The following is a 23,841-nucleotide window of genomic DNA, read 5'->3' as shown; positions in this document are numbered from 1 at the left end:
ATTGCTTTGACGTAAAGAAAATGTCTGCCACCAAAAAAAATATAGGTTGTCAGAATTTTAAGGATTTTAAATGGAAATTTATGTAAATAGGAGTGAATTTTGAAAAAAAAATGAGACACAATTTTTTGCAAAATAATGTCAATACAAATGATAATGCCATAGATTAGTATTGCATTAATGTATATCAATTTAATAAATGCTGAAATTGTGTAAAATAAATTATCTATAAACGGTTAAAAATTAACATTTCATAATAAAACCATATACACATAGTAATTGCATGTAAGAGTTATCTTTCTTGAAAAACTTCACAGTAGTGAAATAGGTAGCCGGTTTCCTGAAGTACAGTAAAATGGTCACATGTGACTCATTGATAAAAAACAACTGAATTAATACCTGGATTGCTTTGAAATACTTTAAAATTGAGAGAACACACTGTTCTGTCAATTATAAACATACAATATTCATCAAAACTCTAGACTCATTAGAATATGCGGAAATTGTGATTCTGTCTCCTTACATTGGATTTTCAACTAGGGATGTACTTCCTGTTTCCGTTTATCAATACACTCATTCGACCTTAAAAACGGCTATTTCTAAAATCTGAGTTTTGTGACATAGGTCTGTAGGAAATTCTTAAAGGCGATTTTTAAGATAAAAATGTCAAAATGTCACCAAAATTTAATTTCAACCTGAATGAATACAAATGCCTCCGTGGAGGAATGTCAATCCAGATCCGATGAACACGCCGATGAACAAGATGTGCTCTTTTGCTTATATTGGGCAGTTCCTTACACGGGTCTATCTAATTTCGGATTATTGTCCTATTATTTGTTAATATAATGTAGAGATCACCAGGGACATTCAACGGGGCTGTTCGATACTCCCCTGATGTTTTCATACGCTTGTAATTGAATTATAAGGCACGTGCACTCTTCTTTGTCTAACGTTCCCTGCTAGCCACAAGGGATACATATCGTACATGTTCGATGTCCCTCTAGTGTTTACATACATCTGCAAGTAAATCACAAGGGACATGATGTCCGCATCATTCTGTCCCTCTCTTTCATTTTAGGGCTATTGTCTTTTTTGGTAGTCCTCTAAAGTTTAGTTAAAGTACGTACTGGGTTGTCATAAGACGACCCTTTCAAAATTGTTCGATACCCCTCGTGGTTTTACGTTCACATTGACCTTCTGTCTGCTCTGTGACATCAAGTCGTCAGTCACAGTAGAGATCGTCCTGTATTCGTCTACATAGACACACCGAGAACACCATTCCTAGAATCTGAAAATCATGAAAAAATATTTTCTAGTCGTTCCAAAGTCGCTCAAAAGCTAGATGACAGAACAAATATAGGATACGTTACACTTATTTACACATCAAACTCTACTAAGTGTGATTAGCACGCCTTTCTATAGGATAATGAAACAATCTCTGACTGAATAACTAAACAAAATATTTCTAAAAAAAAAAAAAGTTAAATAGTCCATGTCAATGTACTTAATTACCGTTACTTCTCCAATGTTATTCATAATAATTACAAATTATTTTGCACATTATATACATACATGTGTAATATATCAGAGAAATGTAATTTCATGTCTCACAAAATTGCACCTACCATTATGAAGGCTATCACTGAAAGCACACCGAGTAGGATTTTTATGTTTCCCATTAAAAAACTCTCCAGCTTTGTGTAACATCCCTGAAACGAAACATGATTAAGTGTTTACAGGGTACATTGACATTAACATAATTAATTGTTTACAGGGTACATTGACATTAACATAATTAATTGTTTACAGGGTACATTGACATTAAACCTGATTAATTGTTTACAGCGTACATTGACATTAAACATGATTAATGGTTTACAGCGTACATTGACATTAAACATGATTAATGGTTTACAGCGTACATTGACATAAAACATAATTAATTGTTTACAGCGTACATTGACATTAAACATGATTAATTGTTTACAGCGTACATTGACATTAAACATAATTAATTGTTTACATCGTACATTGACATTAAACATAATTAATTGTTTACATCGTACATTGACATTAAACATGATTAATTGTTGACAGCGTAGATTGACATTTAACTTAATAATTGTCGACAGCGTACATTGACATAAAACATAATTAATCGTTTACAGCATAAATTGATATTTAACATAACGAATTGTTTACAGCGTACATTGACATTCACTCATTTACATTGTTCCCGAAATAAGAAGTTATCTCAAAACTTGACCAAAGATCTGACAAGTTTCTAAGACGTTAACAACCACACGACTTTTCTATTTACCAAACTTTACACTTATCTTAGGATCAGCCATTGTAAATAAAGTATTCAGACACCTAGAACTTCCTTCAAGATATATGATAAAAATTGAATTGTTTTGTATCAATCAAGTTCAACCAACCAATTTGAGACATAGGAACAAACATGCTTAATGATTCCAGCAATATATGTCAACAAGATGTTATGCCCAAAGCATGTTCTTTTTTCATTTAATGATTGAATATTGGTTTGGTCAATTGCATGGGGTGATGAATTGAGTTGGTCTTGAAACAAGTTTAATGATTTAATGAATTGCAAAACAGAAGTTCATTAAATTTGTTTCAAGACCAATCAATTCAAGATTCAAATCTTATATTTGAAGGGTGTGTATATTCCCCATGCTGTAGTACATATGGAGAGATAGGTGTGGAGGGAGGGGTGTTATGCTATGTGTTATGCATAAGTAATACTTGTGTTTTTTTACCTTGTCATACATTTGGTTGTTGGCCTTTCCCGGGGGGACGGGAGGTCCGAATACCGGGGCGATATTGGAGAAAGCTTGGCCGGTACACACCGTCCTGTTTGGGGTACTCGTGGGATCAGCACAACAACTGTCTGGCACAAACTGGATGGAACCTGTCAATCAATCTTACATATCTACTGCACTGCATATTAACATTTGATCAAGACTAAATTTGCACTAATACATAGTTAGGCAGATTAGGTTGTATTGATCATTGTCGTAGTAACGTAACCTTAACAGTTGTCACTATGTATTTAATATATCTTCGTTTGTAATAACAATAATTATTACCGACTTAGGATATCAATAAAACAGGATCCTAAATCAACACCGATGACACAAATGGTGTCTTTGTCAGGCCATGCTAACGGCTACCAAATTCGTTTCCATCCCTTGAATTGCAGTATATTCTCGATACCTACATCATCAAAGAATGTACAAAAAATGTGCCAAACTGTCCTTCTCTAAACAATGACTCATCATATATGTATACCATTCCTACATTAATCCCTCAGATTCAAATTATTTGTTCATTGTGTTTGACAACACATAGGAAAGTAGAAGTTGTATATACATGTGACAATTAACTCCTTTCTCGCCCACTACTGCTGCACATGCAAGTCTAGACCGAATTATTCTGACGTTTGATCGACTTTTTTTTTTATATCGGTCTGTCGTCGATTAACGTCAGAACTCCGGCCCTCTATAACATGTGGGAAATAAGCGCCCCGCGCCAGGGTCTCCCTTTATACTGATATTTTAGGAACAAATCGTCACTTTCACACACATGTCGCACATGGATCGAAAGATCTATTATTTATGCACTAGTTGGTATCAATAACATGTTTCAAAGATCATTACGGACAGTATTTTCCAACGTTTTCTATACCAACCCATGTAGTCAATGGAAATTAGGGCATGAGCCATGTCAAATGACTTAAAGGTGATCTCGCGTTACCGAAGGTATAAGTTATGACGATATTTTAGTCACATGGCATTAGAAGGCGGGGCTATCAAAAATGTCAAGTTAAACGGAGTAAGTTTGAAAAAAATATGTTCTTTCGATCCATGTCCGACATGTGTGTGAAAGTGAAGATTCTGACGTTAATCGACGCCAGACCGTGTAAAAAAGTCGATAAAACGTAAGAATAATTCGGACTAATGCTAGTCCCACTTATAGCCATGTTTTATAGCTAGAGGTGTATACTACTTGCCTGTTTCTTGTAGAACGCTCTACGTCAGCCATAGCTACAAGAGTGAGTGTACTACTTACCTGTTTGGTTAAAATACCACGCCGAGTGTGTCTTGTAGAAAGCCCACGAGCTGGTCGAGTTGACGTCCCCTTCTACTCCGCAACATTTAAACTGTACACGAATTAGATACAAAATTTAATTAATACGCAAATATGCTAAAAATATCATTGAAGCATTATACAAATATATCAAGTTACTTGTTTTCCTTTAAGTATCATACGTTATAAAAGCAATTCACCGAAATACTTATTCCCAAGAATATTGTTTTCCATCAGACAATCACGAATGCGCAAGACTTCATTTGACCTTGAGCTTCACTGTATAAATAACCATTCCATGTCGCTTTACAACTCGTATGCCTTCCTGTGACCTTACACTACGATTAATTCCCCCTGCCATTTTCTGACGTGTGACTTCCTGTGACCTTGAACTACGATTAAATACACCGTGCCACTTCATGACGTACGACTTCCTGTGACCTTGAACTACGATTAAGTACACCATGCCACTTCATGACGTACGACTTCATGTGACCTTGAACTACGATTAAATACACCATGCCACTTCATGACGTACGACTTCCTTTGACCTTGAACTACGATTTACTACACCATGCCACTTCATGACGTACGACTTCTTGTGACCTTGAACTACGATTAAATACACCATGCCACTTCATGACGTACGACTTCCTGTGATCTTGGATTACGATAAACCAACCATGCCATTTTATGACGTACGACTTCCTGTGACCTTGGATTACGATTTACTACACCATGCCACTTCATGACTCAACACTTCATTACGCCTTGAATGGTGATTAGCTATATTCTATGCCGCTTTAATACATTTCGCAGAAGTCTGTCACCTTGACAAGTTGACCTACGCCATACTACTTACGATTTGTTGCATGGAGTCCCAGGCCTCTGTGACTTGGGGTTCGAACCCGTAGTTTTTGTACAGTGAGCCCCGCAGTTGTTCGAGTGTATACTTCTCTATCTGGAATAAACAGTAGCTCGTGTTACATCCAGCGCGTGAGCACAGATGTTTGATACCAATGTGTGGTAACAGTAGTACAGTTTTAGGAGAAAACTCTAATACATTAATTAATCTAAAGCATTTTCTATTGACACCATGACAAGTATGTTCTGAGTATGAGTACAAAAAAACCCCAAGTTTAAATGGTTTCAAACAAGTTAATGGGTGCTCCCCAAGACATACACCCACCGGGTTTTGACGTTAAGCGTGACATGATCTTCTATGATGTTTCCTGCGGGCTTGAACTTTCCCGTGCGAGCACGGTTTGTTATTTGACTCTTGACTGTGACCTTGATCGGCCACTGTGTCTTGTACGCGACACACTATGTGGACTTTCGCAAACACTGAGCGGTGCAAGACTGTCCCGACAAAAATTACAGAGTTTTGACCCAAACACCAGTTAAAATATCTATGCATAGGTACTAGCCTCGTCTGTCAATACACCTATAATATAACCCAGGTTGCTAACTCTGTCCCCCTAGTAAAATGACCCAGTTCCAATAAACATGTGATTTTGTCATAACCGTTCGTAGTATGACGCCGTGAACAGTGTAGATCTGATGTATGATTTGCCATATATCATGCAGTATACTATTCGGTAGACTCCGTGAAACATAGAAAAATGGTCGAATTTCAGTTAGTCGGACACTGTGCTGTCCACATATATTTATTTTACATTGATTGCTTTATCGCTATAAAACGAATAAATAGATAATATTTTAAATAATATTATTTAGAAAAAAAGGATTGAAAAAAAACAGCATTTAGACGCTTCGCTCGTTTCAGGCAGTGCCTGTTTTCATATTAGGTGTATTGACAGACAAGGCTAGTACCTGTGATCTATGCAAGTTTTATGATATTCAGAGGTTCAGAAGTGACAGATAAGCTAGCCATTGAGAATCCCAACAGATAAGCTAGCGATCTTGCGTTCCGTACAGATAAGCTAGCCATTGAGAATCCCAACAGATAAGCTAGCCATTGAGAATCCCAACAGATAAGCTAGCGATCTTGCGTTCCGTACAGATAAGCTAGCCATTGACAATCCCAACAGATAAGCTAACGATCTGGCGTTTCATACACGCAAACTAGCGTTTTAAACAGGCAAGACAGCGATCTAGAGTTCCTTACAAGCAAACTAATATTCCAGCTAAGGTTCATTCTGCAAACATCCTTGTAAAGTTGGCATACTAGCTGTTCATACAGACAAATTAGCGTTTTAGTGTTCCATTGAGGGAAGTTACTTTTTTTGCTTTCCACAAAGGCAATTTAGCTATTTCTAACGTTCCATGCTGGCAAGGTGGCGTTCTTAGCGTTGAATGCAAGATAAAAAGCATCCATACAGATTAGTTAGCGTTCTAGCGTTTATCTACAGACAAAGCTAGCGTACAGAAAGGTAACGTAACTGAAGTTCAACACTGGTTACCTGGCATTTTAGCGTTCCCTATAGACTTTTTGATGTCCCTCCCATACAACCTTGCTGCACGTACCTTCTCACGGAATGCATAAACCAGTACTGCGCTCACCACGAACCCAACGAACATCAAAAACAGCAGCACGAAAAACTGCAACAAAGCGTTATAAAACATAACTATACTGTATAAAGTATAAAGTGTTAAGACCTGTATAAGTTAACATAGTGTTAATTACTTAGACAAAAAGGTTACTATAACTGACACCTTGAAATAAGGATATCTAAAACAGCCTCGTCACTGTGACTAGATTGTTGACGTCAAAAATTAGAATTTCCTCAAGTGATATGACGTCATAGCCCTGATAAATAGAACCAGGCGATATAATAACATGAAGATCGCGTCTAGACAAAGGTCAGACAGAGGCATACCTTTAACTGACGTAACAGGTTACACAAATAGGAGAATCGCCACTTGTGTTTGATTCTGAAATGATAGCGAGGCTGTCACTGATGTCTAGTGACGTCATACTCACAGTAACTAGCATGCATCGGACCTCCTTGATTGCACCACAACAGCCGAGGAAGGAGAGGAGGATGACGATAGCTCCGGCGATGATGAGGAGGAGCGAAAGTGTGACGACAAGGTTTCCGCCGAGGACAGACGATACGCGAGTTATCCCCACATGGTTTGTCTTTGTGTATATACCGAACCCCACCAAGCAACATCCAGCAATCTGTAAGATAAACTCTGATCAGCTGATATTTTGGGTGTTTTGAATTATTTTAAGACATATTGTAATATTAGCGTTTCAACTGCGGCGTCTTCTTTACAATTCTATTTGGTGATATCACTCGATTTCTATCATCCAACACGATGAAACCAGTCTGTCCATCCAGAATTTCCGGATTCTTGAGTCCGGATACCTTTACCTTTATTATAATCACATTAATCGGAACGAAACAATTACCATGTCTATGATTGGCTTATATATAAGCGATGAATTTTGGAAAAATTCGAACTGTTCGTTTTCGATGTTTCTTATTGGTTTAAATTTAATGCAAAATGAAGATGGAATTTCCACATATACGTCCGATATGAATGGTTGTTACTTACTTAACACAAAACATTAACAGCCACGGCAGCTCATACACAGCAGACGTACATGTTTCTATCGGTGGTTTATATCTATACTGTATGTAAATCAACTGAAAAATGAACCACATTTTCTACAAAGCTATTATCAGAGATTTAACATAAGAAAAATCTCATGATTTTTTGGGTAAAAGTATCTAGTTGATAGAAGTACTACTGTGCGAAAGTTGTACATATACGTTATCCGACAACCTGGCTACTCCGACAGACACTGTTTGTCATTGTGTGATTTAAACTGGTTTATAATAAACTGATTTCCTGGTTTCATAAGAAAAATAATTCAATTATATTTTACATCAATCCTCCATACTCCAAGGGTTTTGCTCACTTTCGCTGTGCAAAGAGCGAAAGTGAGAGCGTAACCCTGGAGTTTCGAGGATGATCAACGGTATATACATCGTCATAATTCAATTTCAATCATATACAGTGGTGTGTGAAGAGCGGATAAGTTAAATACTTACCACAATGACGATGTTAAATGTGAACATGGAATACTTCAAAAACTTCCCACAAGCGTCTACCGCCATGATTACGGAGAATTCTGGGAAATAAAAAAGACAAGCGTATAAGGATGCGTCATATTGAACTTGAAAACAGAATCGTGTTGAAACGATAAGATGAGAATTAGTAAAGCCTCATTCGGAAAATCTGGCAAAACGACAGCATAATCTAGTCTTTTAGGTTGGAGTCTTGAATTTTGTAATTTTAAGAAAGTATTTTTATTGGCGAGGGGGATAACTTTTATCAGACGCGGGTTTTTAAGGCGGAAATGTTTAAACGTTCAAATACTCTTAGCTAATCCCATCTCTTTCTTTATTATATCCATTTAGCTGATCCACAGCGAGACATGTAGTTTATAAATACACTAATCAGTCCTCCCAGATACGGCGTGGTTTGTTTGGGGTAAACACGTTCGTAACTGTATCTGTTAAATGGCGGCAGTGCCTACTTGTGACGAAGCCAACTTATTGCCACATCACTGCCGGGAAATTTGTAACCACAGTCTATAAGATATGTATCCAGCTTGACGCCGTAAGCATCAAAACAATATCTAACTTAATCAAATGATATTTCTCTTCAGAACAGAGCTTAATCTCATTTTCTCTGCCTAAGTCGTAAAAAGCCTTTATTACATGGTATACGCATTACTTACCTGCAGGTGCGTTACATGTGTGCACATGCGGATACTGTTGCCGTCAACAGATGTCTGTGTTACACACAAAGGTAAGGAAAACGTTAAACAAGACCCTGAATCCTCTTGTTTACCAAGCTAGCGGTAACGATGGATGTGGTACTATATCCACATAACGATGGAACTAGAAGAACAAACATACAGGTGTATGTGTCTATAGATCTATTATGCAATACCGATATATTGCAATATTTGTCCACCAATATGATTTTAAAACGGCAATATATTTCAATAATATTATTTTTGGAAGGGAATGTTAAGCAGTTAATTCTGACATTATGATATTTAACTTAAATTAATATCATCAAAATTACTTCCAAAATTATATAACTGTAAATTTCATTTATCATTTATAATTTGTTTATAAATGATAACATCAAAATGATGTTCCTTTTTCCTTTTTTTCTATTTGCTATATAACATGATTTTAAATTTACCGATTTCCCAGGAATACAATTTATTCCAGATTCCATTAAATACTTATATATTGCAATATATTTCAATATGAAAATTATTTGCAATGCCTACCCCTAAATATTGATTGAAAGATCATTTCCGCATTGTATCCTGCATAAAAACTTTATCCTAACCTGATTCTACCCCCATCAGAGTAGGATATTTACAGGCAGACAATCGATTACCTTGTAATACCTTGGCGTTGTCCGTGATAGGACTTCTAGCCTGAACAGAACACCAATAATAGCACACTTACAGGTCCTTAACGAAATGATACCACACACCAAAACATACATAAAGCAATTTAAGTTTCAAACCTGGAGATAATGTGCGTCAGTTGTACAAATTCATGTCTGCCAAAATTTCTTCCGAACAACCTGTAAACTGTAGATGATTGTAAGGATACGAACCCATGGAAACAACTAGCACTCAACAGTTACTAGGTAAACCAAATTCTTACCGTCACAGTATGTAATTTATAAAATGCTTGGTAAATTCTTAAATAGAAGTGCTGTAAAGCGAAATCTGATTCATATACTACGGTTTGCAAATGCTTGAGAGAAATGTTTTAGACTGAGATGCTAGATTGAAAATTTCACGAATTCGGAATTTCAGAGTAATAAGCACTTGAGAACGAGAGGAGACATTGTGGAGGCTAACAGGCACATTTCCAGAGGTGTGTAACGGTAATTTACTGTAGAATAATCGGTAGGTTACTAGTTTATGGTTTTCAAGAGACCATAAGTACTGACTTTCATGGGGAAACAAGATAAAAACAGATGGCGTTAATGTGTAAGTAAAAGGTTTCTATCGTAACAGTGTACATGTAATAGATGTCGGTAAGGAGCATGCGCACTAGTCACGGGTCAAACACGTGCTGTATTTGATTGGTATCAGCATGCTGGTTGTGCAGTTACCGTGTATTAGGGTTATTTATGTCACTAACAAGTAGTTGAAAGTTGATTCTTTTATCGTGAACAGAATCTCATCTAATGGTTACATCCAATTACACTTTTACGGTCATTTTAAGAATGCATGCCCCGAACATTGCACACTTAGTCATTTTTAAGGATGCCTGTCTCAAACATTGCACGATTACGGTTTGCGGGTTTAACAATCATTTTAAGGATGCATGCACCAAACATTGCACAGAGACAGTCATTTTAAGGATGCGTGTCCCGAACATTGCACAAATACAATTTACGGTTTTAACAATAACTTTAAGGATGCATATGTACCAAACATTGCACAAAGACAGTCATTTTAAGGAAGCATGTACCAAACATTGCACAATTACAGTTCGGTTACTACAGTCATTTAAAAGATGCCAAAATATTCAATCAAACAAACAGAAGTGTATTTTTCTTTCTGGTAAGAATTTGAAATCTATTAATAGTTCAAAGCAAGATGCTGCTTAATCTAACATGTTCTTGGCGAGAAGAGAACAAGTGTCAATGACACCAACTGCTTGACGATCATGGAAGGACATCAGCCTTACTTAAAATAACTTCTGGCCATATCGGTACCCAATTGTACATCTAGGTAGACTGGAACAACACAACAACACTGCGCTTCGAACTCACTGCAAGACACCCACATATAATAAATACATAGGGATATTGAATAATAAAACATTAGATAATCGCGGAAAGAGCCACCTTAATCATTTGCTCTTGTAAGCTGAAGTAATGTAATAAATAGCTTGTGATGTACACATAACAAGCGTCAATCTACTGTACCGTATCAACTCTAATCTACCGCCACAATGTCGTACTTTAACTTTAACCTTTTTTTGTATCTATAATCGCTCCCTCAGAAAAGTTTGGAAAGAGAATGGAGTCGATGTTTCCACAGCATCACAGCCGAGCCCAGGGCGCCCCATACTAGGGTTACGATCCATTCATCGCTACTTCTGGAGCCTGAACGAGATGGCTCTACCAGACAAACAACCCATTATCCTGTTCGGAAAAACTAAAAATAGAATCGTTTTTATAGTATATAGCAACAATTTACTTACACACCGCGTACGGACTGTAACAACTACTAGTGTCTTTCTATGACCTTAGCTGTTATTAGTGGACACTCTCGGACGATCGCGAAGCGATCGGCCGAGCAGTGCGAGCCGTTATAGCAACACATGTACTGAAAGTACGGGGAAATGAGAGTGAATTGATTCTATGCCATATGAAGGGTTCAAAAACTTTCGTCCTACCGGTCGTACAGGCTCGCAAAAAAAAGGCAACATGCGTTGCTCCGTGCTTGCATTGATGCTCCTTTTTTGCACAAACAACTAATTTGATATTTTCAATGAATACCCTGTATTTTTGTCGAAACTCCGGCAGAGTTTTATGTTCAGAAACAATCCTACATTTTTTTACAAGTCAATGTTAGTGATGAAATCCTTCGATGACCTACATATTATTTTGATATTTTCATTTTTCTCGAACTGAAAACTGTTTCCATCTGGTGCATGCGCTTGGTTATTTGTCCTTAGCTTCAAAATAGCATCAGTTGATACTGATAGGTCCGTTTATGCATACCAGACGCATACGTATTTGCCGAATCGACGTTCACAACATGTTATGACGCGACTTTGACGTCACTGTTAACACGCGTCATCATATAGTGTTAAAATACATTCACTGAAGCCAACTCGAATTTTCTGCAGCTATACCACATTATTTAGAATATTTTGATTTAGTTTATTCTTATTCCTACAGTTCAGTGAGCGTTTTTCCATTTGTAACTTCATTGTAGACATGTACACATAGTTGATAACTTAGATGTAGTGTACGTATTTCATGCATTTATGTTACTTTTAAAAAGTTCTTCTTAAGTCATTTTAACACGTTCAAGTTCAAATACAGACATTTTCTTTCTGAATATTTCAGCCTGATTTTTAAGAACGTGATTTATTTTTTAAAGGCGCGTTTTGCTGTGCCATCTCCTGCTCTTACCAAATTACTTCAGAGAAAAATATGCAGTAAATTCTCTTACAGTAATTGTGTGTATATATGTTTTTGTAATATGCTCACTATTGGCATCAGAACGATTGAATAAAAACAGTGGAAATGCGATAAGTATAATTATGGATTGGAAGATATTTCGGCGTATAGTTTAAACATATTTTATTGCCAAGCAAATGGATTGGGCACAAGTAATCAAACTTATAGTAAGCCCTTTCCTAGCAAATTACAAGCATATATTTACAATATTACAACAAGATGGCAGAATTAATATACATATATACACTATTTCATTTTTAAATGCTTTAATTTATAAATTGAAATTATAAGAGAGAGACAGAGAGAGAAAAGGGGGGAGGGGGAAGGGAGAGGGGGGGGATAATAGTCTGTAATTATAATACTTACATCCTCATCATTATTAATGTATGACATATAGTATCTGCCTCTAAGAGAGAGTGGATATTATGGTTCAATTGAGAGAGAGAGAGAGAGAGAGAGAGAGAGAGAGAGAGAGAGGGAGAGGACAGGGGTGGGGGGTGTTACTAGAATCTGTTAGAGTCACGAATGTATTGCTGAGTATGCATGAATATCGTTATGTTTTCCTGTTCCAAAAGAGATGTATCTCTAAATAAAAGTAGATTTAAATTAAGAGGCATGTATTCATTCAGTTCACGATAAAGCTTGCCCTCGTGTTCGTCATATTCATCACAGGTAAAAAAGAAATGGTGTGTGTCTTCAATAGGGAAGCCACATATACAACGTTGGTAATCAATAAGGTTAACATGAAACAGGTCACTTTTCAAAGTACTAGAACGGTTTCTTAATTTTGTATGCAAAATATTATTTTTCCTATCACCATAGAAAAAGGGGTTTGGTACAAGCGGCAAGTTTACGTCTTGAATGGCGTTTCTAAATGATGAGAACGTGGCACTACGTCGTATACTAGTAGGTAACTGGTTCCACAGTCTAACAGTAGAAGGAAAAAAGGATACGTTAGATAATTCAAGTCTGTTGTTAGGTAGGTTGTAGTTTTCAACGTTTCGAAGATTATAGTGAGAGTTATCGACAAGGGAAGGGAGTAGAGTGTTGAGATAGTTAGGGGCTATATTATTGTGGATTTNTACACTGACCTTTCAGTGTATCACTACACTGACCTTACACTGACCTAATCCCCGTTGTAGTTCATTGGGAAATATGTTACAATGGGACCAGTAGAGTTATCTAGGCACTATGCAGTGCAAATGTAAATATTTTAGTAGGTAACTGGTTCCACAGTCTAACAGTAATTCAAGTCTGTTGTTAGGTAGGTTGTAATTTTCAACGTTTCGAAGATTATAGTGAGAGTTATCGACAAGGGAAGGGAGTAGAGGGTTGAGATAGTTAGGAGCTATATTATTGTGGATTTAAAAAAATAATTGAAGTTTTCGACGGGATCTCCGATGGGCCAGAGAATCCCATCCAGTTTCATTGTATATAGATTGTCTACTAGTAAACGACGGTAAACCAGTGACAATACGTCCAGCTTCAAGTTGTACGTATTGTCACTGGTTTACCGGCGTATAACTGACATGTGCAAGTATAAATACATGGTGTTTCAAGAGGAACGCCAAATTAAGGCCTAAGTCAAAATTCTTTTTTTTTTATGAATGTATGCATTATTGGATATTCGACTGTTCATCAAGACTTAACAATTCCTCTGTACTTTCGTGTCTTTGAATGTTCTGTGTCTTATAAAACTGGAGAAAAGGCAGAATCTCTTCATGTTTACATATACTATATCACTGTTAGAAATTAAGCATCAATTCTGGAGTAAGACCTCTGATTCTTTTAAATGCTTGTATTGACAAACACTAGTCTAAAATATTGTGTAAATTATCTTTTTTCATTTTCGTTCTTATACTCATACCAGTACTTTACGGTACCATCTGAAGAAAACAAACAAATAGACCGGAGGTCAATGCTAACAATTATTTTTGACTCCATACAGCCACTGATTTGAAACCTTCTAATTTCTTGAGGCAATCCAACAGATAAATAAACATGTTTTTGACATTGCTATTAACAAGTTTTGCTAGATTTATTAAAATTCTAAGATGTCCATCATACATGATCTTAAATTATTCAAAAGTCATTCATTTTGTTGTCCAGTTCATATAAGAAAAGAAAGAGATACACTATGTGGGTCTTGTAATCCTCTGTTGACTGTCTTACAATTGTTACGACTGCCCAGCATGTAACGTCACTTAACTTTTTAACAGAATGATTTACAAATCAGAATTTTTCAATAAAAAAAATAATGTCCCTTAAAAAATGGAATGGAGTAATAACAGATAAAAAACAAAATCTATGATTTTGTTTTATTTGGAGTTTTGCATCATTGCAACAGCTAAGGAAAGTAATATAAGTCAAAGGAAAATAAAAAATAAAAGTACAAAATATCCCAATATGGACGGCAGATCGATTTATGCTATTGATATATCCCTATGCAGATGATATCTACATGAGTGATTTAATATCGCCAATACTTGATTGTGCAAGTATTTCTGAGGTGCTTTGAAAACAACGAACCAGGGCAGATCCATTACGGCAGGGTTCAATATGAGATTAGGGCAACTTATATAATTAGTGGAGACCGGGGTAAGTTCGGCCATGGGGTAACTCCGGCCACTCCTGGTATGTTTGGTCTGAGTAAATATTTACAACTTTGAGGATCCAAGCAGTGCAGTTCACTGGGCAGGACATTCATATGAAAAAAATATGTCGGGAAAACAATAATTTTAGATTACTAAAAGCGAGAAAAAAAATATTTGTGAAGGTAGAAAGAAAATCGTGACCTCACTTCTTTCTAGTTTTGCCAACTTTCTGTAAACCGAAAGATGTCATACGTATAACAAACCGACAGCTTCACATGATGGCATACATAAAAGCCTAGCATTGAGTTTCGTATTGCTATGATATACAGATTTCTTAAAATATCATCTTGGGGCAGGTTCGTCCCATGACACCGGGGCGGGTTCGGCCCATGCCATACACGCGAAGCCATGAAATTGTCGTGAACATATGACGTTGCATGCTTTATGATGTCATAATAATGCTAATTCCAACATGAGCCGAACTTACCACAGACATCCTGTCCGAACTTACCCCAAGGTGGTGCACATTTGGCCATATTAGAACGACTTTAATGAAAATCGGCCACACTTGCCCCTGTCTACCCGATATTTTGAAAGAAAATCCAACAGGCTGGCAGGAATCCTTAGCTGACTGTAAAAAACCAGAGTGTACTCTCATCATATACCGCTTCGCGGTTTATTTAGAGTACACTCCGGGTTTTTTTATGTTATAATCTCCATAACATGAAAAATATATTCAAGTTAATCCTTAAGTAATTATTACATACTTACTAATAAATACGGGGTTTTTTTTGTATATGGATACGACACAATTGCTCTAACCCATATCAGCCCTCGCCGTATCACACCCCAAAACCCGTATCAGCCCCCGCCGTATCCCACCCGAAAACCCGTATCAGGCCGCAAAACCCGTATCACACCCCTTTTTGAAATTTTTCGTTTTTCAATATTTCATAAGAAAAATAGATCATAAGATAGCAGTTTTTATATATCCATATCACACCCAGTATCAACCCTCGACCAAATTCAGCCCTCGGGCCTTTGGCCCTTGGGCTGATATTGCAGTCTCGTATTGTTATCTATATATGTAAAATGGTCAGTAAAAAATTGATTGTATCTTTATTCAAAATCAAGGAAAATATATCTCTTATTCCGGATAATTTGTTACGTCTTATAAATTTTGCCTTATTCCGGATAAGTTGGGCAGCACACATTTTATAATAACACGTCGTTCACACGTTTTTGAAGAGTTCCACTGGTCGCGATATCATCTATTGACTTAGTGTTATTGTCGAGAAAAGCCTGAAATTGCCGTATATGCACAACCGTCTACACAAAGCATGAAATCTTTCCGGAATCCGCCACCCGGCATTCTGTTTTCTGTTTATCTAGCCCGAGTGTCAATAGTCACTCCGGATAAGAATAGCTGAGGACGTGATATAACCATGAAGTGTTTTATATTTAGAAGAAGAAAAGAGAATATGTCGTTCCAGTCTACAACAGGTGTCTGTATGTCAGTGCTCGCAATGATCAATTCAAACAAATAGCATTTCGAAACTCAATCCATCGAACAATAAAAGGTTTTCACCAAAGTGAAACAGACAATCGGGGAATTATATAAGCTGTTGATGTTTATTTCATATAATAACTGATTAATTTTAAGAACCACCGAATGTGAATGAAGCAGTTAAATATGAAGACTAGCAAGTGAGTTGTAAAAGCATTGGTGCATGCTGACAATAATTACAAAGACATTGATTTGGTTGACAATGGGAATATAACGGGAAGTTGACGTTTCTTCGTAAGAGCGAGTGCCAGAGGCCCAATGCTATTATCCCTGATGGCAGATATTTGCTGTTACCCACTGCATGTTGTAAAAAAAGCTAATGTATGAACTCCCTTCAGAATTGTGGATTTGCTTTGGTGCATTCTACTTAGCGGCAAAAAGGTGATCAACGTAATTCTGGTGGTAGTAATTCTCTGCTAAATGTTCAGTATTAAGGTAAATGGCATTAACTGGTTCACCCTGCAGTCAATATAATATGACCGGGCGGAATACTATAGTGGGTGCCTTCGACATGGTGTTTCAATGAAGTTGCACTATAAAGTCGGCATCAGATCCGCGCTATCACAATGAGACAAACACGCCAACATGCCGCCTCCGGCACAAATCCACCAATCATTACACACACGGAGGCACGTCCTCAAATGACCCTGGCTGTTAATAGGATGCTAAACCCAATAAAATGTCATTCCTTATCGAAAATGCGTCACTTCCGGTGAACTTTGTCCCGTTCTTTTGGTATAATTTGACTTTTGCAGATATTTTTATCGCGCGAATTCATAAAGTGCTGTGTCTATTAATAACTCGCCCTGGTAATAAGACACAAAATTAATATTTGGTGACGAAGTGTAACAGTACCAAATAAAGTCAATGCGTTCTTATAGTTTGCATTTTAGTATGTCTTTTAGAGATTATTTGAGGTGTACTTTATCCTCTAATGAACATAACAAAACTTGAATGTTGCTAACGTTAGCCCGGGCGGAATTGGGACTTCTGGAAAGTGGGTGACTTTCTAAACCACATGGACATAAGGCTGAGCTACAGGCTGTATGTATCTCAACCACCGGGACACAAGGCTGAGATACAGGCTGTATGTATCTCAACCACAGGGACACAAGGCTGAGCTAGGGGCTGTATGTATCTAAACCACAGGGACATAAGGCTGAGATACAGGCTGTATGTATCTAAACCACAGTGACATAAGGCTGAGCTACAGGCTGTATATATCTAAACCACAGGGACATAAGGCTGAACTACAGGCTGTATGTATCTAAACTACAGGGACATATTAAGGCTGAGCTACAGGCTGTATGTATCTAAACCACAGGGACATATCAAGGCTGAGCTACAGGCTGTATGAATCTAAACCACAGGGACATAAGGCTGAACTACAGGCTGTATGAATCTAAACCACAGGGACATAAGGCTGAGCTACAGGCTGTATGAATCTAAACCACAGGGACACAAGGCTGAGCTAGGGGCTGTATGTATCTAAACCACAGGGACATATAAAGGCTGAGCTTCAGGCTATATATGTATTGACATATCCTGGTGTGTGTAAGGAAAATAGATGTTGCAGGGTTTATGCCGACAATTGGTTAAAAAAAATCTATAATGGATTGAGGATATTATATCAAAATTGGTAAGATACCCCCTATACCTATGTTGGTAATTATACTCTTACCTTCCTTAACCAAGACGTAAAGGAGGGTGCACCCCTCGTACTCAAGGAGGGGGATATCGGGTTCAATCAAGAGCATTTTAGTCCAAAATTTTGGAAAGCAATAGAAACAACAAAAAGAGTAACATCGAAATGTGAAGATCAACAGTTGGTTAAAGTATACCTATATACACGAAGGGATAACTCCTACCAACCCATTGTTCACTATACAAGAGCTGTGTCCCTTCAAACAATCTTCTTTTAATATTAAAAGAAAGTAATTCTAAAAAATCTCGTTTACGGAAAGTGCCGACGGTTTCCGATTGAGTAAATGTTCTGGACACTGTGCTATTGCATTGGCCGATAACCACGCCTAGTGGTTGAATCATGTCAGACGATATCTGCAGTATTACCGGCAACGTGGTTTTTATTCTACATGATAATCGCTTTTAAACGAAACCAACAACGCATCAAGCTTCTCCGAAACCTCAATGGTATGATGTCAATTTCTCACGGCCTTTTTGCCGCCAGTGTAGATTTCTTGGTTACGTAACAGTATGTATGACTGAAATACGCATCTGTCTATCAGTGTGCCAGCCTCGCGCTGGTAAGAGGGATAACAAAGCCAAATCCGCCTCGAGAGAGAAGGGGTAATTTGTTTAAGAGTAAAAAATTATGTTTGTTATGCAGAATAACACTTGTGTCTCACTGAAACAATTTACAGGAAGTAAGAACTCATACAGTGGCATGTCTACAGACAATATAACGTTATGTAAACTAACTCAAAATAATTGGTTAGGATTAGTTTCTTTCGTACAAACTACAGACATGTATATTGAAATCCCCTGTCTACTTAGCGCTAACGTCCTCGCTTTGGAAATGTTATAGAATAACACTTTTATCTATAGAGAGATACATTTGAGGTACTGCTCATGTAAAACACTATCAAAATTTGCGTTTCTCGAAAAAAATGGTCGGAATAAATTTTCGTACAACGCAAGCAGCTGTGACACCGAGTTTTTCCGATGCAATTGTTCTAAAATCATACGTACATTTATATAGTTATTATAATGCTCACGGTGTAACGAAGAAACGCATACTTCTCTTGTTTTCAGTTAAAGGCGGTAACAATAGCTGCTTATCTGAGGAATGTTCAAGCAACAATGATTTATATGTATTTGCTTGTTGCACACGTTCGAAGCAGATGTATAGAACAAGAAAATGTATTTCATTACGTTTGGATAACGTTTTTAAAATCCTATCTCGAGGAGCTGTAAAAAACAGAGGCATGTGGTTTCTTTGTGTGGTAATGGCGGGTCTACTTACCATGCCTTTAAAAAGAGCCAAAACACACATCTATAACCATACATTCACATTTCTGTTAATCGAAAGAGCCACAAAAAGTGTGAACGGTTTGACTTAATGCAGATACCTAAAACGATCTGAAACTTCTGTAAAAGTCTTCATTTCTCGCGGTGCATACTTTTCACAACTTTTGTACAACTATATTTGCTATTTAGGACAATTTTTCTTCAAAATATTCCCAGAAATCCACACATGCGCTCACAAATAATGTTTAGATGTACCACCGATTCACGGAACATAACACTTGTAATTATTTGGTTTTGTACCTTGAATATAAACTACCGAAATGTATACCGGGCTTAATGCAGTCATGGTAATTTTTGTGCAAAATAAGGGGAAAAAAATGTGCTGGAGTGGTGTTATCCTATATATTAGAGCATATTGCTAGCTGATTGGTTTTTTGTAATATATACATGTGTAAATGTTCTATAAAGTCTACGGAAAGCCCACTTATATAATTACCTCTCGAACGACTTCCGGTTACATTCCCCGTGACAAATAAAACATCCGCGATAGGTGGTTTTAAATTAAAAGAATATCCAATTATATCGTATACATAAATTAACAGACAAATAACCTCCCAGCAGCAGGTTGACACTTAAGTACAAGTTTACCTGTAGTCAAACACGTCGGAAACATTGACTCGTGATCGTAGGTACAGAGAGTATTGGCCCTTGTGTCCTAACAACCTTATCGTTACCGGGACGCTCAAAGCGCCTATAACATATCGCTCAATTATCAGGATCATGAGAGTGTTAGTAGCATCGGCTTGAATTTTACGACATTGAGATTATAAACATCCGATCAGATAAAAATAGTTATGTCTGTAGAACGATTAGAGGATAATACCCTCACGTTTGTTCCGGGTTTGGTTAAAGCGGCTAGATGACGCAGAAGTCGAAACTGTCGCAGCCAATCAAAGACCGGGTCGGCTATCTTGAATTTTGATAAAGTCATGCAAATAACATTCGGCTATGTTTGGTTAATTTCAGCATTGTGTAACTTGACAAAAGGCCAAATGTCTCAATCAGAGGTCAAGTCAGCCATCTTGGAATTTTAATCTATCAGGAAAACCCCCATATGAAGGGCTCTTTTATGAACAAGTTTGGTCAAAATACTTTTGCCATTCTTGAGAAGAAGTAGAAAACTATTTTTTTAAATGACGGAAGGCGTACTATTTGCCAAAGCAATACCTTATATTACCCTTTTGGCTGTGTGAACTAAAACTCAAAGTACAGTTTCTGAAGTAAAATCAGATGGAATATGGAGAACGAGGGTATGTAGGTCCCTTCCCCGGAAACAATACTTCTAAACGAACAGTGATAACATTTTTTGTCTCATACATATTTTAGGTAATACAGGCGGTCGAGAGCTGGAATTGCTTTCGTAATTGCAGAACAACCACATGTAGCAGCACACCACAGCATGAAACATGGGGCAAACTGACAGGCAGAAAAAAGTTTGTAAAATATCTTACCGATTGATCACGTAACCTGACCGTCGAATGATGATTATGGAGAGTATGTCCGGTACATAAACAGTGGTCCTGTCTGCACGTGTATGTGCGTCCTAAGTTACCGTGTGACACACATGGTAAAATACACACACGAGTAAGAAAGTCACTCATCCACGGTCCTTAGGCGCACACGAGGGCAAACAGTCCGCTTCGATCCGAAGTGGAGGCTGTATGTATCCTGCTCTCAAAAACGATAAAAAGCCTACACTATCGTCATCAGTTACCATGACAACACCAAAATGTAACAAAGTTGGGATGATCTGCGCTAGAGATGCAGTGTACAGCTGTTAGGGAAACATGGCAGATTTTGCTGGCGTGGGGTCCAGCCTAAATATCACGGTGATTAGAGCGAGCGAGTTTCGGTGATTTATCGCTGGTGGTTTGTTTGATTTGACACAGGGGATGTTGTAGTAAGTGTGTATATTTTATGTAAATGGATACTTATCTAAAGAGGGCCACCGTATTGTGAGTGAGAAGGTTTCGATAAATGTGTATGATATATTAACGAGTGCTGCCAGCAGTTATAGCGATATTACTTTATACACGAGCATATATCATACATATATACAAATGAGTATCCCTAGAGTTTCATAAAGAACCTAAGGAGAAATACCGTTTTACTTTTCCATTAAGCTTCTGTCATCCCCTAGAGTTTGATTTATATGGCGCCCCCAACGGCGTGACAGATGTTACATGAACAGAATTAACTCTATGACGTCACGGGTAAATCAAGATATGACGTCACAATTAGAAATCAAACCTGTGCAAATCAGGAAAAAAACGATTATAAATGCTGAAGATTGGACAAATTGGAGGAAATAGGATGTAATACAGATCTCTCTGACCCTCGGGTTGATTAATTGATTGTGTAATTTTCGGCAGAGCCACGTGGTAGCCAACCAAAAAATCACCCTCTCGGTTGGAGTTTACTCTGTCACATCTTTAAGGTACTGGAAGATACCCACCAATCATCCACAAATACTGAGGTCGATCACGGATAATTCTATTACCATAATGTCATTGTAAAGGATGACTCCTAGTTTCATCAAACGCCCCCGTCCTCGTTTTCTCATCGACACCTCCGGACGCTTCTCTCCTCGAACGCTTTGTCCTCCTTCCTTTGCACAACAACCTCCTGAAACAACGTACCAGTGGTGGCAATTCCGCTGTGTTGCTGGTTATATGAACCGGTACCCGCGCCCAACTACAGTACTTCTCCGTTTGTTAATGGGTAGGTTCCCTCATTGCCTTTTTCTTGATACTTTACTTTTTGATGTCATAGCTTTCTTTATGCTTTGTTTGGCTCATTTCATTTTTTGTTTGTTCTCTTGGAGTTTTTGTTGTTTTTGTTGTTTTTGTTGTATTGGTGTTTTTGTTGTTTTGGTGCTTTGTTGTTTTGGTGCTTTGTTGTTTTGGTGCTTTGCATCTCTTGGTTTCTTAGATCTTTATTTATCCATATATTTGTAATTATTTTTATCAGTATCGATTTCGTTACCTCCGATGTCGTCTCCTATTAATTTACTATGACATTTTGAAAACCCTCCATATTTGTTTATCTCACCTTGTTCTTTAAAGGGCCCTGCCACACCTAGCCGATTTGGGTCGCTGGAGCTATACCGCAGCACAAAATTGGCGATTTTCGGGAATTGGTACTAGCACGGCAGCGCAACGGTATCACATCGCTGAGAACGGGAGTACATCGTCGGGACATCGTCAGATTATCGGCGAAAAATTAGCAACGACCTGCGGCGGTAGACATTTTTGAACAAGCTCAAAAATGTCCGCCGTTGCGCTGCCAGAGCGAGCAACGAGACTACAACGGCTGTACTCCGGTATGGCTTCGTTGATATCGGTAGAGCACCGGTAGCGCTCCGTAATGGATCGGCGACTCACCAGTGGCCTTAATGTGTACCGTACTGGTACCGATGTGATACCATAGCACTACCGAATACCACAGAAGTATCACTAATGCGCCTCCGATGTATTACCGATAGAAAAATATGCGTCGGTAGCACATCGGTAGGACAACGGTATCACAACGGGATCGCCGGTACTACATCGGTTTTGCTACAGTCATTTTTTTATTTTTTTTATTTTTTCAAATGCTTTCTCGCCGGAGCTCTGCCGATTTTCTCGCTGTTGTCAATTTTCTGCTCCGGTTTAGTCCCGGCGAGGTACATCGGTAGTGTGTGACAAGGCTTTAATATTGACGCGCCGCCAATGTACTAATGACAGAAACTTACATCGATAGAACATCATTAGAACAACGGGAACGCTAGTACTACATTTGTATTGCTATGGTCAATTTTGATTTTTGTTTAAGTGCTTTCTCGTTGGAACTCAGTCAATTTTCCGCTGTTGTTATTTTTTTTCTCCTGTTCAGTCCGGCCGAGGTACATCGATAGTGTGTGACAGGCCCTTTATATTCTAAAAGAAAAATATACTGATACCCCCTGGTAAACAGGAAGTCAACTAATACCCCCTGGTAAACAGGAAGTCAACTGATACACCCTGGTAAACAGGAAGTCAACTGATACACCCTGGTAAACAGGAAGTCAACTGATACCCCCTGGTAAACAGGAAGTCAACTGATACCCCCTGGTAAACAGGAAGTCAACTGATACCCCCTGGTAAACAGGAAGTCAACTGATACCCCCTGGTAAACAGGAAGTCAACTGATACCCCCTGGTAAACAGGAAGTCAACTGATACCCCCTGGTAAACAGGAAGTCAACTGATACCCCCTGGTAAACAGGAAGTCAACTGATACCCCCTGGTAAACAGGAAGTCAACTGATACCCCCTGGTAAACAGGAAGTC

The 23,841-nt window shown here is 37.9% G+C and overlaps 1 protein-coding gene across 3 annotated transcripts; it reads right to left on the bottom strand.

The window, feature by feature from the left end:
* Nucleotides 1-500: 500 nt before the first annotated feature.
* LOC110449422 (leukocyte surface antigen CD53-like) lies at nt 501-21,358 on the bottom strand. Of its 3 annotated transcripts, XM_021496280.1 has the most exons (10): nt 20,985-21,358; nt 8,825-8,987; nt 8,133-8,212; nt 7,052-7,252; nt 6,595-6,669; nt 4,970-5,068; nt 4,090-4,180; nt 2,778-2,929; nt 1,623-1,706; nt 501-1,285 (listed from the first exon to the last, which is right to left on the bottom strand). In XM_021496280.1, exons 3-10 carry the CDS (start codon nt 8,196-8,198, stop codon nt 1,220-1,222), a joined length of 834 nt encoding a protein of 277 aa, XP_021351955.1. In that variant the 5' UTR covers nt 8,199-8,212; nt 8,825-8,987; nt 20,985-21,358; the 3' UTR covers nt 501-1,219. The 3 variants fall into 3 exon arrangements, with proteins under 3 accessions (XP_021351955.1, XP_021351954.1, XP_021351956.1); XM_021496279.1 differs by lacking the exon at nt 8,825-8,987 and having other exon boundaries at nt 20,985-21,354; XM_021496281.1 differs by lacking the exon at nt 20,985-21,358 and having other exon boundaries at nt 8,805-8,826.
* Between the last annotated feature and the right edge of the window lie 2,483 nt (nt 21,359-23,841).

Source organism: Mizuhopecten yessoensis, unplaced genomic scaffold, assembly GCF_002113885.1.
Source record: "Mizuhopecten yessoensis strain PY_sf001 unplaced genomic scaffold, ASM211388v2 scaffold4611, whole genome shotgun sequence".
NCBI classification, from domain to species: domain Eukaryota; kingdom Metazoa; phylum Mollusca; class Bivalvia; order Pectinida; family Pectinidae; genus Mizuhopecten; species Mizuhopecten yessoensis.
The sequence above is the reverse complement of the archived record's forward strand: the minus strand, read 5'-3'. Positions and strand labels throughout refer to the sequence as shown.